This window comes from Aspergillus steynii (genome assembly GCF_002849105.1).
Source record: "Aspergillus steynii IBT 23096 chromosome Unknown P170scaffold_2, whole genome shotgun sequence".
In the NCBI taxonomy this organism is placed as follows: Eukaryota; Fungi; Ascomycota; class Eurotiomycetes; order Eurotiales; family Aspergillaceae; genus Aspergillus; species Aspergillus steynii.
In genome coordinates, this window is record NW_020194399.1 from 56799 (window position 1) to 71276 (window position 14478).

Consider the following 14478-nt stretch of genomic DNA (forward strand, 5'->3'; position numbering starts at 1 on the left):
CAATCCTTGCGGCCACTAGTGAGCCTTTAGTCCGACTGGCTCTGCGACACGGCGCAATCTCGACGCAAACCACTCCCAACATTGAGTGCTGAAAGCAAAATGCCACCTGCTAGACGCGGTGACGTACATGCTCGAGGGAGAGCCGCTATCACGGCCTGCATTCGATGTCGGCAAAAGAAAAAGCGCTGTGATCAAAGGTTGCCCGTAGGTGCATTCCAGACGATGTTAATGAGCGAGCACCGCGGCTAACGGATTCAAAGAAGTGTTGCTTGTGTGATGCAGCGGGTGAGGAATGTCTGGCATATGACATTGCTACCAAGAGGAGAGTACCCCGAAGGTCAGAGAGGCAATCATCCGCTGGTGGCGATGAGTCTGCTAACATCGTCACTGTGCAGCTATACACACAGTCTGGAGCAGCGCGTGGCATATCTCGAATCCAAGCTCCGCCAACAGAAGGGTGACGATCAAGAGCTTGCCACTCCCCAGTCCCCTCGTGCGGTGGTTGACTCGCTTCCAAATACACCCTCACTTGAATCGGCTGTTCTCGGCCGCGATGTCAGCGCTGCGGTGGCGAGTGTTCGCGGTCTCACCCAGCGTGGCCCCGAGCCCGAGCCAACCTATGCTCAGCTTTTTCTGGACGAGCTGATGCGCTCTCGAATGACATCTCCGTCCCCGAAATGCCCCTCTGCAACTAGTGATCTTGCAGATGAGTCCTCGCGCGTATTGAACAATCTCGACACCAGACCGGTGTCGCTGCCAACCAGGGAGGCCGCGCAGACTTTGGTGAAGGTATACTTCCAGACCACGAGCATTGGCATGCCGCTGTTACATCAACCGACGTTCGAGGAAAAGCTGGCGCGACTCTATGAGCTGCCTCGAACGGTGAATTTCGCAGAAGTCCACACCGCCCAAGAGTCTCGAATGGCGGTCTTTTTCGTCTTCGAGGTGTTCGCCGTTGCAATTCTGTCAATGCAGAAACAAGACCCGTCGCGGATTCCGATCTGGATGGCGGACCGATATCATCAAACCGCCGTGCGAGCCTTGAGGGAAGCCGGTATTCCCAACAGTGTCGAAGGAGTGCAGGCATTATTGGCCATCGGACAGTATTCCTATCATCACCCAACCCTCTGGGCTGTCTGGAAGACTGTCGGGTCTGCTCTACGTCTATCCATCGAGCTTGGCCTGCATGAAGATTGCCCAAACGGAGATCTCGACCCGCTGACGCTGGATGCTAGGAGAAGAACGTTTTGGGTGGCGTATGCGATGGACCGGAACATCTCGATCGTCTTGTCTATGCCATCCTGCGTGTCTGATGGTGCAATCTCAGCGAAGGTAATCCCGACTTCTGCCTCCTGCGTGATCTGTAGTGCTGAACATCGCCCAGTTCCCAAGCGAGGTCGAAGATGTATGCATTACTCGAGATGGGATCGCGACTACCATTGCCCACTCATCCCCAAGCAAGCGCATTAGCCTTCATCTCTTTCGATACCGCCAGATACAGTCGGAAATGCGGACCGCGCTATATGAAAGACCCCCTCCGCAATGTGCGCCCGTTGATTTGAGTCGGTGGCAGCGACAGATGCATCGTCAGATTGACCTCTGGTATCAAACCACCCCAGCGGATGAGAATTTCAATGACATAGAGAAGGGAGTAGTGAAAACCCTCGAGGTCACGTATCATACAGCACTCTTGTTTCTCTACCGTCCCTCTCCCAACATTCCTTCTCCCTCCTCCGCTCAACTCCTAGCCATGTCGCATGCGGCCGCGGACATGATCCAACTCTACCGCCAGTTCTTCCGCGAACGCCTGTTGACAATATACTGGCTGGCCGTGGAGAACGTGTACTCGGCAGGCATTTCCCTGTTATTTGGATACGCACACTCAGGACAGGTCCGGGAGCAAATGACGCTCCGCTTCCTCGAGGCCCGCGTTCATACCTGCTCGTGCGTTCTCTGGGGGATGGTCGAACACTTCCCTGCATTCCAGGGGAAGCGAGATGCATTTGACCTGGCAGCCTCTAAGGTCCTCGACAATCTGAGGTCATCGAGGCAAGAAGGTACAGTCACGGCCGGCGAAACTTCCTTTGGGAACGCGGAGGGCCCGGTGTCAGTTCCACGACAGCAAGCATCAGACTGTGTCGGAGATCGGACTGCGTCGGGGCAGGACGAGCAGGCATTGGTATCCCATCCTGTCCCAGCAGACCAGTCTAGCCTGTACACTGACTTCGCGGGATTCCCCTTCGTGAGCTTTGACGATAGCCTCTCATTTCTCTGGGAGACCACCGCGACCAATACTGGGTACGCTCCGTCAGCCTGGATATAGTTAGATAAATCTCAGAATCCTCACTCCATATTAGATGATCTCGACCATCTGGGGAGCAGTAGTTTACTGGATGAGCTGCACGAAACTCTGGACTAAATTGATGCCAATTAGGCCCAGTCAAGGCTGGACCAGTCAATAGTCACCATTTAGACCCACCATGCCCATCGTCACCAGCAGATGCCCTGTTATTGGCTTCATCTTTAGCGTAACAGCTCCGCCGGGCCTCGCGGAGAATCCCGCGCCCACGGGCTTTGCCGACTGATCTGCGATGTTTCCTGCGACTGTCGTGGCTATCTTTACCGGTATATAATTCTCCTCTTTCCGACATTGTATAACCGGGAAAATAGGTCAGGACGTGCTTCGTCAAGAACCTCGCAGACATGAAGCCCTCACTCCCAGTCCCAAATTCCAGCCTCTCCATCTGGCATCGCACCACGCGCGCATTCCCTCACCTGCATGCCAACCGTCTTGCCGACGTTCCATCGAGAGCCAAGTATCTTGTTATCGGGTCTGGCATCTCTGGTGCCCTGACGGCGTATAAATTAATCGAAGCTGGCGCACAAGCCGATGAGATCCTGATTCTGGAAGCTCGAGAAGCGGTGTCCGGGGCCACTGGGCGTAATGCTGGCCACATTCGACCGGGTATGATGATCTCTGCTGGTGGTAAATCCCTTTTCTAATACCATTTTGCAGATGCCTTTCGCGGCTTTCTTGATTACGCCGCAGTGCATGGATCCGAGCAAGCCCGAAAGATCTTGGAGAACGAGCGAGTCGTATTAGCACGAGTCCGTGAATTTGTCAGTGCCAACAATGTCGACTGTGACTTCAAGTACACCACCACCTTTGAGGTTTGTCTCTCGGAGGAAATAGTCAATCGTTCGGCGAAGGCTCTGGCAGCATATGAGGCTGCCGGGGCCGATATCTCGCACATCAAGTTCTTTGAAGGCGAGGAGGCCAAAGAAAGGACTAGAGTTCGCACTGCGTTGTCTGCTTATGAGTCACCAGCTGCATCAAACCATCCAGGTAAGCTATGTCAGTGGATCCTATCCGATGTGATCAAAAAGGGAGTCAACCTGTGGACGCATTGTCCCGCCACGCAAATCGTGAAGAGCCGAAGATCCACGACACATCGATGGGATGTACACACTCCGCGAGGCATCGTCGCGGCCGAGACCGTAATTCACTGCACCAATGCCTACGCAGCGTATCTGGTGCCCGAGCTAGACCAGTTCATCAGTCCTCGCCGGGCACAAGCCCACGCGTTCATACCTCGGCGTTTGCTCTCTGGCAGCGAGACATTGCAGCATACAATGGCCCTGCGATACGGTCCGGAACAGTTCTTCTCCGTCAATTCCTTGCTCAACGGCACAATCCTACTCGGTGGGACGGGCACCAGGACAGGCTCTCCCGGCCAGGACGGTCAGCCCATCGATTTGGCCACCTTCGACGACACCGGATATAGTAGGCATATTGCTGGAAATAGTACGAGAGAGTTTTTCGAGCTGTCACAGGAATCCCAGACCAAGCCGCTCCGTCATGGTGAGGGATTGGACCACGTCTGGACGGGGATCATCGGCGTGACACCGGATCGGATTCCCCTGGTTGGGTCGATTGAGGGCCTTGAGGGCCAGTGGGTCTGTGCGGGTTTCAACGGTCACGGTAGGCACCCTTATATTCGCCCATTGTCCTTGCATATTCTGACATATATCTAGGTATGGCGGGTATCTTCACATGTGCTCCTGGCCTGGTGAAGCTGATCAATGGGGGCTCGTGGGAGGAGACTGGACTGCCCGAGTGCTTTCAGTATAGCAAAGCAAGGATCGGCAAGTCCACCCAGCGTCAGGTTAAAAGCTCACTATGAGCAACGAACGATGCTTCTCATTCTCGTATATCAGCTGTTGATAAATTTCCATAACAAATTTCTCCAAAGATCATCAGAAACATGACCGGTTTCTCCATTATGATTATGCGTGGAAATTGGAAATAGGGTTTCCATCTATTAGAATAACACGATCCGGTAGCAAGGCAGAGGTCATCTAAACACAATATGGACTCGGGATGATGATGGCAATGACTTCCATGCTGTTTGCTCTTCCTCGAGATCCACAGTTTCTCTGGCGTTGCTCCGCCTCTGAGTAGTTGCATTGACTCCTGGGAAATTCTGTTTCAATTTTTCAATCACTCAGACCTATCGCATTTGTCCGTAGTAAAAGTAAAAAGAAAGAATAAGGCCTGGAATCTGCCCATTATCGAAGACGGCGCGTAGGCATAAACATTGAATCTTGCGAAGACAGCATCAATCTGGATCCTGACTCGGGCTATCGAAGAATTTCACTCTTATTCCCTTACTCTCTGCCGATACCTCACCAATGAAACAGTCCCTGGTAATCTCCACATCTCGTCGCGTCGTGTTGTGGAGATCCAGGTTTGAAATCCTAAACAAATACCCTAGACATAGATAGAGCTCCGCATGAGCAAAGCTACACCCCAATAGGATAGGTTAATGAGGGCTTTCTTCAAAGCTTTCCGTGGAATAGAAATCAACATACTTCAATCCAACACACATCCGACTACCTCGCCCAAAAGGCACGTAGGCGTTTTGCATCCATTCCAAGCCGTTACTTGGTGTGTCTATCCAACGTTGCGGCTGGAATTCCGAGGGGCCGTCGAATATCGATGGATCGAGCAGGACATCCCGCAGCGTCATACCGATGGGGGTCTCAAAGCTATTGTTAGTGCGTTTTGCTTGATAGGGGTTTAGAGAACTAACTCCGGATGGAATAATCCAGTTCCGATAAGCCAAAGGCTCGTCCGGACAAACAAGCGGTAGCCTTGACGCTACTAATGCGGTGATACGGAGAGACTCCCTAATGACGGCAGTCTGTTCATGTCAGGACTTTTTCTTTACAACGGTGCATATCTTTTAAAGATGGAAACATTGAACCATACCAGCCATGGAAGCTTCTCCAAGCGTGCCAGAGGTACTCTTGTATTCGGGTCTGGGATAGCCTCAGTAAGCTCTCGCTGAAGCTCCGGCAGAACTGTGCGTCGATTGGCGAGGACATGGTACAACGCGTTGGTCAACATCCGAGCCGTGGTCTCGCCGGCAGCAACTACGACTACGAATCCCTCTTGGGCGATTCGCTGCGCGTATTTGTCATCTGTCGGTATTGACTTGCTTGAGAGGATGCTATCAAAAAGATCGAGTTGATGATCAGATGTCTTGAGTTTCGTATGATCGCGCGACCTTCGAGTGGCCTGCCGTGCCTTTTTCTCCATTGTCTGTTCATCGAGGTAAGTATTTTGTCACTCGGTAAGTCATTATAAAAGAGCATCAATTGCTCACCACTCTAAATTCTGCAATACCGGCCACGCTCGGGAAGAATTTGCGTAGGAGATCTAATGGTAACTTTAGTGCGATGGGAAGAATCCATGTAAACTACTTGACCCAGGGTGTAAGAAGCGCAACTGTATAGATAGTTTTCTTCCAATCATTTGCCTTGCGTTCTGATTGTAACAAGCATAATTCAACGTCGGCAAATGTGTGCTCGCAGACGGTGTCCGTAGCAAAAGCCAGGAAGTTGGTCCGCATTTCGGTGTGGCCATAATGTGAAACTTGATATTGGACAGTTTTACAGAGCTCTTTCACCTTGTTGTATATCAGAGGCTCAACAGATGTCGTCATGGCTTTGGAAAAGAATGGACTAATAGCCGCACGTCTTCGTCTGTGAGTTTCATGCTCCACAGTTCCGAATACTGCGTGAAATTCCACCACCAGACCATCATCAGCGCTTGATATCTCTGGGCTCTAGGGGGATCAAGAAGAGTCTTACTCGCATCTGGTGTACCTGTCATGTGCGCAGCAGCTTTGTATTTATTTCTCTTGCCCTGATCTAATTAGCTTGAAAGGCCAATGGAATAACGACAATTCAAAGGCATGATATACCGTTGCAGGACCACAGTAGAGTGTATCAAACCAACTCGAATCCTTCACATGGAGCTCATCGGGGTTGATGCGCACAATAGGTCCTTAATAGCGTCAGAGCCACCATCGCTAGAACAGGAAAGAAGACGTGGTTGAGGCACACAGCTTACCATATATATCATGCATTCGGTTGATCTCGTGCATGAACTGGCCGCCAGGGCCCTTCATGAGATCAAAGTACGCTTCATACCATTTCGAGGCGGCTGCCAGCTTTGGGCCAGGGAATTTTGCCAAAGGATGGAGAAACAGCCGGTAGGCGACAGTACAGGCTGCGTATAAAATAGTTATGCTGGCAATGATAATTCCGTAGAGCATCTTCCTTTAGCCAGCCTCCGTTTCTGGTTCTTAGTGGCTTTTCTATCTATCAAGCTGGCTGGCGCAGGAGATTTATAGGGGGGCAGTCCACTCCAAGGAATATCAAAATAGCAACAGCCCGCATGCCAAGGCTTTCACTTGCGAGTTCCTTAGAGTCTACGTGTTTTACAGTGGCTATGTCGCGGGTCACATCGACAGGTCTTGTCAAAGCATGGAGCCTCTCTCCTTCTGGCCACTTCAAAACTGTTGGTATAGTAAATGATTAGCAATCAAGATTCTCCAGCGCCGTAGCCGCCACACAGGACGTGAATTCTGGAATGAATCAGTTGGTTGCTTGCATGGGACTAGACAATACGAGTCGGTCATTTGTGCGTCGTTATTCCGTCAAATCCACGATCAGGGTGGGAAGATGTGGACATGTTGGACCCGCAATGCATTGGCCGTGATCGCCAAGGCAATCGTCATCTTGGACGTTGATATCCCCAATAAATATCAACGTCTGTTCGATTTGTTGGTATTTGACCAGGATGTCCCTCTTTTGTTTGCTTCTTTCATAACGACGTACTACGCCGCTCTGCATAGTGGTATGATTCCAACTCTTGGCTGGCCAATCCGCGACACGATATTTACTTGGCAGTCCAAGCATCTCCAGGGCCTGGGTCCATTCGGTAAGAGTGGGCTGTATGTAGGGAAATGACCATAAGACGTTATAATTGTGGCCGAGAGGGACCAGAGGTGAGTTCTATCGGTGACAGCGGGCGGTATGTAGGGAAATGGCCACAAGGCGTTATAATCGTGGCCGAGAGCGACCAGAGGTAAGAAAGATCCTCCGATCGCCAATGGTATCTCAAATCCTACGAACCAGCGGCGTTGGATGCCACCGCCCCTGCAGGCCATCCCGCGGTGCACCGGCGTACCCCGGTCTTTGGCGTGAGCTTGGGGTGGATCTGCCCGATCGCTTACGCATCTCTGATAGGATGTCATGGAATGATGACTGCAAATTCCCCAAATAGGCCGCACGACGCGGGCCATATATGAATGCTCTGTCATATTGCGAGCCCCAGTCCCAACATTCTGGAATTGGAATAAGCCGCATTAGACCTTCATGGCCTTGGCAGATAGTTCAACGTGGTCAGCGGATACTGGCCCTTTGCATGGATATATGCATCAGGGTATGTCCAACTCGTTGAGCCGCCTTTATTTGGGCCATCCGAAAGTTTTCTGTGGAGTAAGCCGTTCTAATTTCCTTATGAGGGCACAAGGCCGGGATGCTCTACTCTTGCACCAGTGACCTGTCCGCATCCCTATAGTAGACTTTGGCCTGTTATCCATGTCTCTTGTGGTGCGGGGATTGACACGGGGCTGAATAGTGACATGGGGCTCCTAATCTTCCATGAAGCCTTCGAGGCTGACACCCGTCCTGGGATGTTGAGCCGATTCATTATCAATTCTGCCATGACGGAAGTAAAAGCGGCAGACGAGAATCAAGGTGCCCGAAAGATTCCCTCAACCTTTATTTTTCATTTTTCAATTCTCTTGCCGCAGGAATAACGCCGCCATGGGATTCGTGTACTCACTGATCTGGCAAAGCCCCCGTCAGCGTCTACTACAATCGTTACGTGGACGCACCTTCACTATTCCAGATCTCCCAAGCGCCTTCGCCCACTGGCCTCAGGGTGTTCATCCAGAGATGCCCCGTCTCGCTGGTGAGGTTGATCGAACTATAATCAGATTCTACCACGAACCCAGAATCTTTCGTAAGATGAAAGAGGCGGATGCTGCTTCCTTTGGAGCGATGTGGTGGCCGTATGCTTCATTTGACAGACTCTGCATTGCAACCTATCTATCAATGTGGGTGAGTGCTTCATTGGTCAAAGCCCTGGATGTTACCTACTCGCTAACGCCTTGTAGCTCTTTGCCTGGGATGATGGTAAGCATGGTTCAATTTATGGCTAGGTTCAGGCCAGCGTGGTTGATCGCTAAAACGATGCTAGAAACGGACTCAACGGAGATTTCCCATCTTGTTCATCAGACCGACAAGGCAGCTCGCTTCCGCGAGCAGACGAGGGAATTTATTCATGCTTGCCTTTCCTGCGATAAGGAAGGTCCCTCAGAGCTCCCCGTCGATGGGCTGAACAACCCCTTCATTGCGTCTTTCCAGGTAGTCGGCGAGGCCATAACGCGGTCCTGTAACGAGGGTGAGCTCCTTTGTTGTCCTCGTGAAGCTGTTCTCTCGTTCTGAACTAGTAATAGATCAGGTTAACCGATTTCGCTTGGAACTGGACAAGTACATTGATATGGCAGGTCTCGAGCAGAACATCCAAATGACCAACCACCTTCCCACGGTTGATGAATATTGGAACCGTAGAAAGGGGTCGAGTGCAGTCGGGGTTTGCCTTGCCATTACAGAGTGAGTTGCTCATTCCCTTGCCGGGTGCTTTTGATGAAGCTGACTAGTTGCTGTCACAAGATACTGCTATGCGATGGAAATTCCCCCAAATATTATGGGCGGAGCAGACATGCGTAGGCTATGGGATCTAATCAATATCATCGTCTCTTCGTAAGTGCTGAACCATTTATGCGTGTTTTGTGCTCTAACATTCTTCTGTCGTTAGAACAAATGATATTTTGTCACTCAAGAAGGAAATTGTGAGTCACCAATACACAAATGCGCGGGATATCGAATCCATGATACTAATGACAACAGGCGCAAGGCCAAACCGACTCACTCGTTCCTATACTGTACCTTCAGTATGGATCATTACAAACGGCCGTTGATGAGGCCGCAGACATGATATTCTCCTCCGCGAAAGAGTTTGATCAGCTGGCAGAGAAACTCTTGAGCAGTCAACCAGAAGACGACGCTCAAGACAACTTGCGAAAGTTCATTGACGGCTGTAGATACTGCTGTTCAGCCAATCTAAACTGGAGGTATGGGTTCCGTCCTAACGAGCATACCAAGCTGATTTGAGGTGCAGCCTTCGATCCAAACGGTTCAAGCTTAACGCCCAGTCTCTCCAAAGCGGTTTTGAAGTCACACTTTCAACCAATTAATTGAAGCAGTTAGGAATGTGTTAGCAATGAGACAATCACTGGCATCCAAAATGCAGGGTCCCATGACTGTGACACAGGGTGCAAATGACAAAGTGAAGGGGAAATCCATGAAAACATGCACAAATGGGCTTAAAGACTATATTCAACAAGCAGCCAAGGATCAAGCATTCCTTTCCATGGGGTTAATCTTTCCGGACTGTCGCTTTATTCTCTTTACTATTTCTTCCACGTCCTCCCATATCCGCTGTCGATTCTGTAGACCTTTGAGCTGCGACCAGTTCCGCTTGATCTCCGTATACAACTGGTACCAGTTCGTTCTGTCCCTCGGCAGTATATTTTGCTGTATCACGCTTGCTGGCAAAGGCAACAGATAGTCCATGGCCTCGTGAGGGTTTCCATCCCGATATTCTTCCTTCAGGACGCTATCATAATGCTCTCTTCGCTGGAAAAGGAGTCGCGCCCCGTTTGCCGTCACGGATGTCCATATTGATGGACGGTGCACGCATTCCTTCCCATCCCAGGCCTCCCAGAGCCAAGGCATTTCGTCTCGGATAAGATGGTACCATAGACTTATGGGCAGTTGTTCGTAGGCTCGGGAGGCAAGCCGTAGATTTGCAATATCACGAGATGTGATATATTCCAGGATGAGAAGACGAATGTCCATCGGCAAGGTTGTTAGAGGGTCAACCGGAGTGTCTCGGGGGTAGCCGGGGCGGCAGGAGAGGTCAAAGGCTCCCTGCTGTGGACTAAGATTCCCTTCGAGGGCGACCGCGGCGTCAAGAAGGGGGGATAAACGGGGGACGAAGAGTGGGTTGGCAGCCAAATATTCATTTCCAGGATCATGACGCCAGAACTGTTCTTGGGCGCTGGCAGCGTCACCCGTCCGGGGGAATGCGTAGAAGTCATCCCACGAAAATTCTGCATTTCGCCACTCCATGAGGCCGGAAATGTTGACGCGGCCGAAGTGGATTTTGGATTGACGGCAGAAGATATCGAAGCACCATGGGTGAAACGGCATTGCGTACTCATTTGCCTCGGTGTACTCTGGCTGCGCGATATCAGTCTTGATACATTTTATGCCTCCGGGGAACTTCTCAACTCACATCAAAATTCACATTCTCGCATCGCGGGCTGCCAATGCCCCCTCGAACAGGATGCACTTCGTTATAGCCATCATCTCGTGATGCCATTCCGTCACATAGACCCGAAAGAAACCAATCCTCCGGGAGCTCCCAGTCCTCGTCCAGTCGACCGGGTTGCCAGTGTGCGCCCGAGGAAATCTTGTGGATCAGAAACTGGGCGGTTCGACACCCTTGCATCTCCTCCAGGGATATAGCATGGCCGGAGTAGGCATTCGCCTCGAGGCAGTTCGGGCCGGCTATGTGCTCCAGATCTTCGGGTTCGTAGTGTGCTTGCCAGTGCTCCGAGGCAATTGGGAAGACAACTTCGTCACGACGATCCAACGGAAGCCAAGTCGGCTCTCCGGGCACACTGTCCTGAGGAATCACTCCTGTGAAGAGCCAATCCTGATAACACCGACTTTCGACGTCCTCGTCCCATTCGTCAAGGCCCGCTTCATCGGGGCTGACGACAGATCCGGGGTCTGATTCATACTCATCAGCGCTCGCAGCTTCGTTTTCTGGTGGGATATAATCCGGGTCATCGATGGTACTGTCCTCTTCCTTTGGACGAAAAACGACGACCTGACAGCCATTGCGAGCACATTCTTCCAAGTCCACCTCGTCGACGCCGAGATCGGGCTGGGATCCAGTATAATCCCATTTGGCCAGCTGGGGCTCTCCCGGAATGCGACTGCGCGCAATGTTGAAACTGACACCACAAAGATGGCAATAGATCTGCGCACAACGGTTAGCGACGGTATTTCGAGCGAGATCGATTCTGGTGCCGCGCCTCAGAGTACCCTGGTCTCAGTTAGCACATTGATTCCCGGGTAACGACAATCGGAGAACTGACCCATATCTTCCAGAGCAGAAAGAGCACGCCTCGAATGCGAACAGTCAAAGCGCCATGAGGATGGACACGGAGTATAAATACTCCATTGAGTTCCCACTCCTGCTCGTATCGGCCCGCAAGCGCAAGGCCACCGCGTCTCGACCTTCCGGAGGCCTTTTTTCGCGGAGGGAAATCCATCACTCCCGCTGCTGCCTAGGTGCCTTGCTTTTCGGGCCACATCGATGAGTCATCCCGTCGGGTCGGGCTATTGATTCTCCGCTATGATGTCACCTTGTCCCGGGGCAATTCGTGATGAAATCGGATTGCTCTCTATTTCTATTCAACGGTAAAATGAGGTTCTACGACACTCTGCTCTTTGAAAGCTTTCAGCAGAACCGCAGAATTCCGAGGCGTGGACAGGTTGAAGTCTTCTGACCGGAACAGTCTTGGTTCGCTCCCGTTGAAATATATAGTTCTACTTCACCATAGTATGGTCTTAACTAACATTCATCGACAGAGTACACGGCCTAGGGAAAGTGTGTTGATGGCATAAAAGTCATTTCAATACTACACACTCGGGGATAACGCAATGAAGCAACGCAGAAAAGGATCGAAAGCTATGTCGTCCAGACAGCAAGGCCGCAAGGCAGCAGGGCCACCTACCTACGGTTATGTACCTTCCTAAATGGGTCATGGTGCTAACCGTACTAGGAAGCTGCGCGTCAGTCACGGGACCCCCACCGATCAACAATCAACAATCAACGATCGACTCGAGGATCTTCCACATTTCCAGCAACAACCCATGGATAGAGAGACTGGCTATTAATGTCTAGCAACATGAGGAGCCCTCTTCTTAGCACAAATGCCCCTCCTGAGAGCAACCAACGCTCGTAAAGCCTCTAGCACCGCGTCCACAGTCACCACCATTGCATTCGTCGAATCAGTCGTCGCCAGTAGCGCGGCGCGAAAGATGTTCTCGCTCAGCGTGTTCACGTCGCGGGCATTGCCCCAGTCCTCCATTTCCGACAAGCACGCGAACAGATCGCATATCTCCCGATGGGTTTCGTATTCGGGGATTCCGAGAAGGGTCGTGTCGAGACCCTGCCGTGCCAGATTTTGCACCAGGAGCTGAGCGCACTGGACCCCCGTCAGACTGTCAAATGTCATGACCCGCTTGAACCGACTGCGAAGGCCCGGATTGGATGCGATCAGCGAATCCATCTGCTTGCTGTACCCGGCGAGGATGATGACGATATTTTGCTGGAACCGCGGGTTGGTCAAGGCCCCGACAATTTCCCCAACCGCATCCTGCGAGAAGCTACGCGACCCCTCGAGCAATCGGTAGGCCTCGTCGATGAAGAGGACTTTTCCTAGCGCCTTATCGAATAGGTCCAGAACCTTGGGCCCGGTTTGTCCCACGTACTGCCCGATCAGATCGGTAACGGAAGATTCGACCACTTCGGCCGTTGCCAGCAGACCCATGTGGTAGAAGATCTGTCCCATGCGCCGCGCCGTCGTGGTTTTGCCAGTCCCTGTACTTGTATCAGCAGATCGTTCTTGACGTTGACATGACCTGGCATCCATGCTTACCCGGAGGCCCCCGAAAGATGTAGTTAAAGGGAATCAAGTCACGCGCATTCAACCCTCGCAGGGCGGCTTTCTTTGCGATTCGAGTATCCTGAAGGATCTGGTTGACAATAGAGTCGCAGCCCACCACCCCCTGGAATAGCCGTCGGCATTCGTCTTCGGCATCAACCACGCGGTCCCAGTCCTTCGAGAAGTCTTCGGGGGCAAGAGATTCAGATTCTACCGTGGGATCCGACAGTCGTCGTTGTTCAAAGGATAAGTGAGCCTTTTCCACGATCTGCTCGACAAAGGCAGCGTTCCCAAAGCGCGGTGATACCATCGCATGGCGCAGCACGCCGATAGCCGCGGTTTTTGCGTCCGGAGAATAACGCAGTTGGGCCTGCTGAAGCTTCAGCTCCAATAACCGGACGAGGTCGGGTAGCGGGAATCCCTTGAACCGGAATGCCGAAGACAGTGGGAAACGGCGCGATAGACCCGGATTGCCCTGGCGAAACATCTCTTCCAACTGATCCTCGTAGCCAACAAGCAGAACGCATTGGTCTGCGTCGCCACTTCCCGAGACGCAACTGACAATCGTATCGATGGCGGCTTGATGGAAGCTATGGCTATTGGTCCTGGATCCACCCCAAAGTGCATACGCGTCATCGATAATCAGGACCTTGCCTTGCGCTGAATTAATGACTTTCCGTATAGTTCTTTCCGTCGCTCCCACATGATGCCCCAACAGGGCAACGGCGGCCGTTTCGATCACTAGTTAGAAGAGCGACTGGTTAGCCCGGGGAAATTAACATCCATGACACAATTCCTCGAAAAACCCACCGGCCCCGTTGCTGAGCAAGCCTAGGTCGGCCAGGATTCGACCATATAGACGAGCTACGGTCGATTTTCCCGTGCCGGGAGGACCCAGAAAGACCGAATTTAAGGAGATAGAGAAGACGGGCGAGCCCTTTTTTCGCTCAGCATTGATTTGCGCCCGCTGATGGAGTAGGCGGACCCGTTGTTTCACGTCTTCCAAGCCCACCATCTGTTCCAGCTCCCTCCACGCTTCGCTCTTCTCTAAGGCTGATGGGGATTTGGATGACTGCCGGTCGTTAGAAATGTTTTGGGTAAGATCGGGGAGCACGCGAATACAGGGAAAGCCCCCCTCGACTAGCTTCTTCCATAAGCTCAGGGGGCCCGATGCACCACTCCATCCAAGGACCTCGGAGCCGTCTGCCTCGGAGGATTGTTCCTCAGTCATTAAGACTAGTCTAGCGGTCTG

The 14478-nt window shown here is 52.0% G+C and overlaps 6 protein-coding genes across 6 annotated transcripts; 3 read left to right on the plus strand and 3 right to left on the minus strand.

The window, feature by feature from the left end:
- Positions 1-80: 80 nt before the first annotated feature.
- On the plus strand, positions 81-2341 carry P170DRAFT_433416 (uncharacterized protein). The gene is made up of 4 exons (XM_024848488.1): positions 81-204; positions 261-337; positions 396-1332; positions 1385-2341. The coding sequence occupies exons 1-4, from the start codon at positions 100-102 to the stop codon at positions 2321-2323; spliced, it is 2058 nt and encodes a 685-aa protein (XP_024706708.1). The 5' UTR covers positions 81-99; the 3' UTR covers positions 2324-2341.
- Positions 2342-2703: 362 nt separating this feature from the next.
- Positions 2704-4184, plus strand: P170DRAFT_453159 (NAD(P)/FAD-dependent oxidoreductase; the record flags this gene model as incomplete). Its single annotated transcript, XM_024851337.1, has 3 exons — positions 2704-2965; positions 3017-3982; positions 4036-4184. 3 exons carry the CDS (start codon positions 2704-2706, stop codon positions 4182-4184), a joined length of 1377 nt encoding a protein of 458 aa, XP_024706709.1.
- A 435-nt stretch (positions 4185-4619) lies between these two features.
- On the minus strand, positions 4620-6623 carry P170DRAFT_453160 (cytochrome P450; the record flags this gene model as incomplete). The annotated part of the gene is made up of 9 exons (XM_024851338.1): positions 4620-4803; positions 4873-5042; positions 5094-5204; positions 5273-5605; positions 5670-5762; positions 5793-6079; positions 6157-6211; positions 6270-6352; positions 6419-6623. The coding sequence occupies 9 exons, from the start codon at positions 6621-6623 to the stop codon at positions 4620-4622; spliced, it is 1521 nt and encodes a 506-aa protein (XP_024706710.1).
- A 1558-nt stretch (positions 6624-8181) lies between these two features.
- Positions 8182-9677, plus strand: P170DRAFT_471343 (terpene synthase family protein; the record flags this gene model as incomplete). The annotated part of the gene is made up of 8 exons (XM_024852830.1): positions 8182-8478; positions 8535-8553; positions 8618-8821; positions 8877-9033; positions 9094-9183; positions 9239-9272; positions 9331-9554; positions 9602-9677. The coding sequence occupies 8 exons, from the start codon at positions 8182-8184 to the stop codon at positions 9675-9677; spliced, it is 1101 nt and encodes a 366-aa protein (XP_024706711.1).
- P170DRAFT_487198 (F-box protein) lies at positions 9589-11655 on the minus strand (the record flags this gene model as incomplete). Its single annotated transcript, XM_024853948.1, has 3 exons — positions 9589-10725; positions 10781-11533; positions 11599-11655. 3 exons carry the CDS (start codon positions 11653-11655, stop codon positions 9838-9840), a joined length of 1698 nt encoding a protein of 565 aa, XP_024706712.1. The 3' UTR covers positions 9589-9837.
- Positions 11656-12608: 953 nt separating this feature from the next.
- P170DRAFT_311524 (P-loop containing nucleoside triphosphate hydrolase protein) lies at positions 12609-14271 on the minus strand (the record flags this gene model as incomplete). The annotated part of the gene is made up of 3 exons (XM_024843250.1): positions 12609-13162; positions 13221-13967; positions 14037-14271. Coding segments are annotated over 3 exons (1536 nt in total), but the record flags the coding sequence as incomplete, so codon positions are not given.
- Positions 14272-14478: the final 207 nt, after the last annotated feature.

Excerpts from the sequence above, each read along its gene's own strand:
- P170DRAFT_433416 (XM_024848488.1), top strand. The coding sequence starts at position 100 with ATGCCACCTGCTAGACGCGGTGACGTACATGCTCGAGGGAGAGCCGCT. Across the intron at positions 205-260 it reads GCTGTGATCAAAGGTTGCCC|AAGTGTTGCTTGTGTGATGC; the intron begins GTAGGTGCATTC and ends ACGGATTCAAAG. Across the intron at positions 338-395 it reads AAGAGGAGAGTACCCCGAAG|CTATACACACAGTCTGGAGC; the intron begins GTCAGAGAGGCA and ends GTCACTGTGCAG.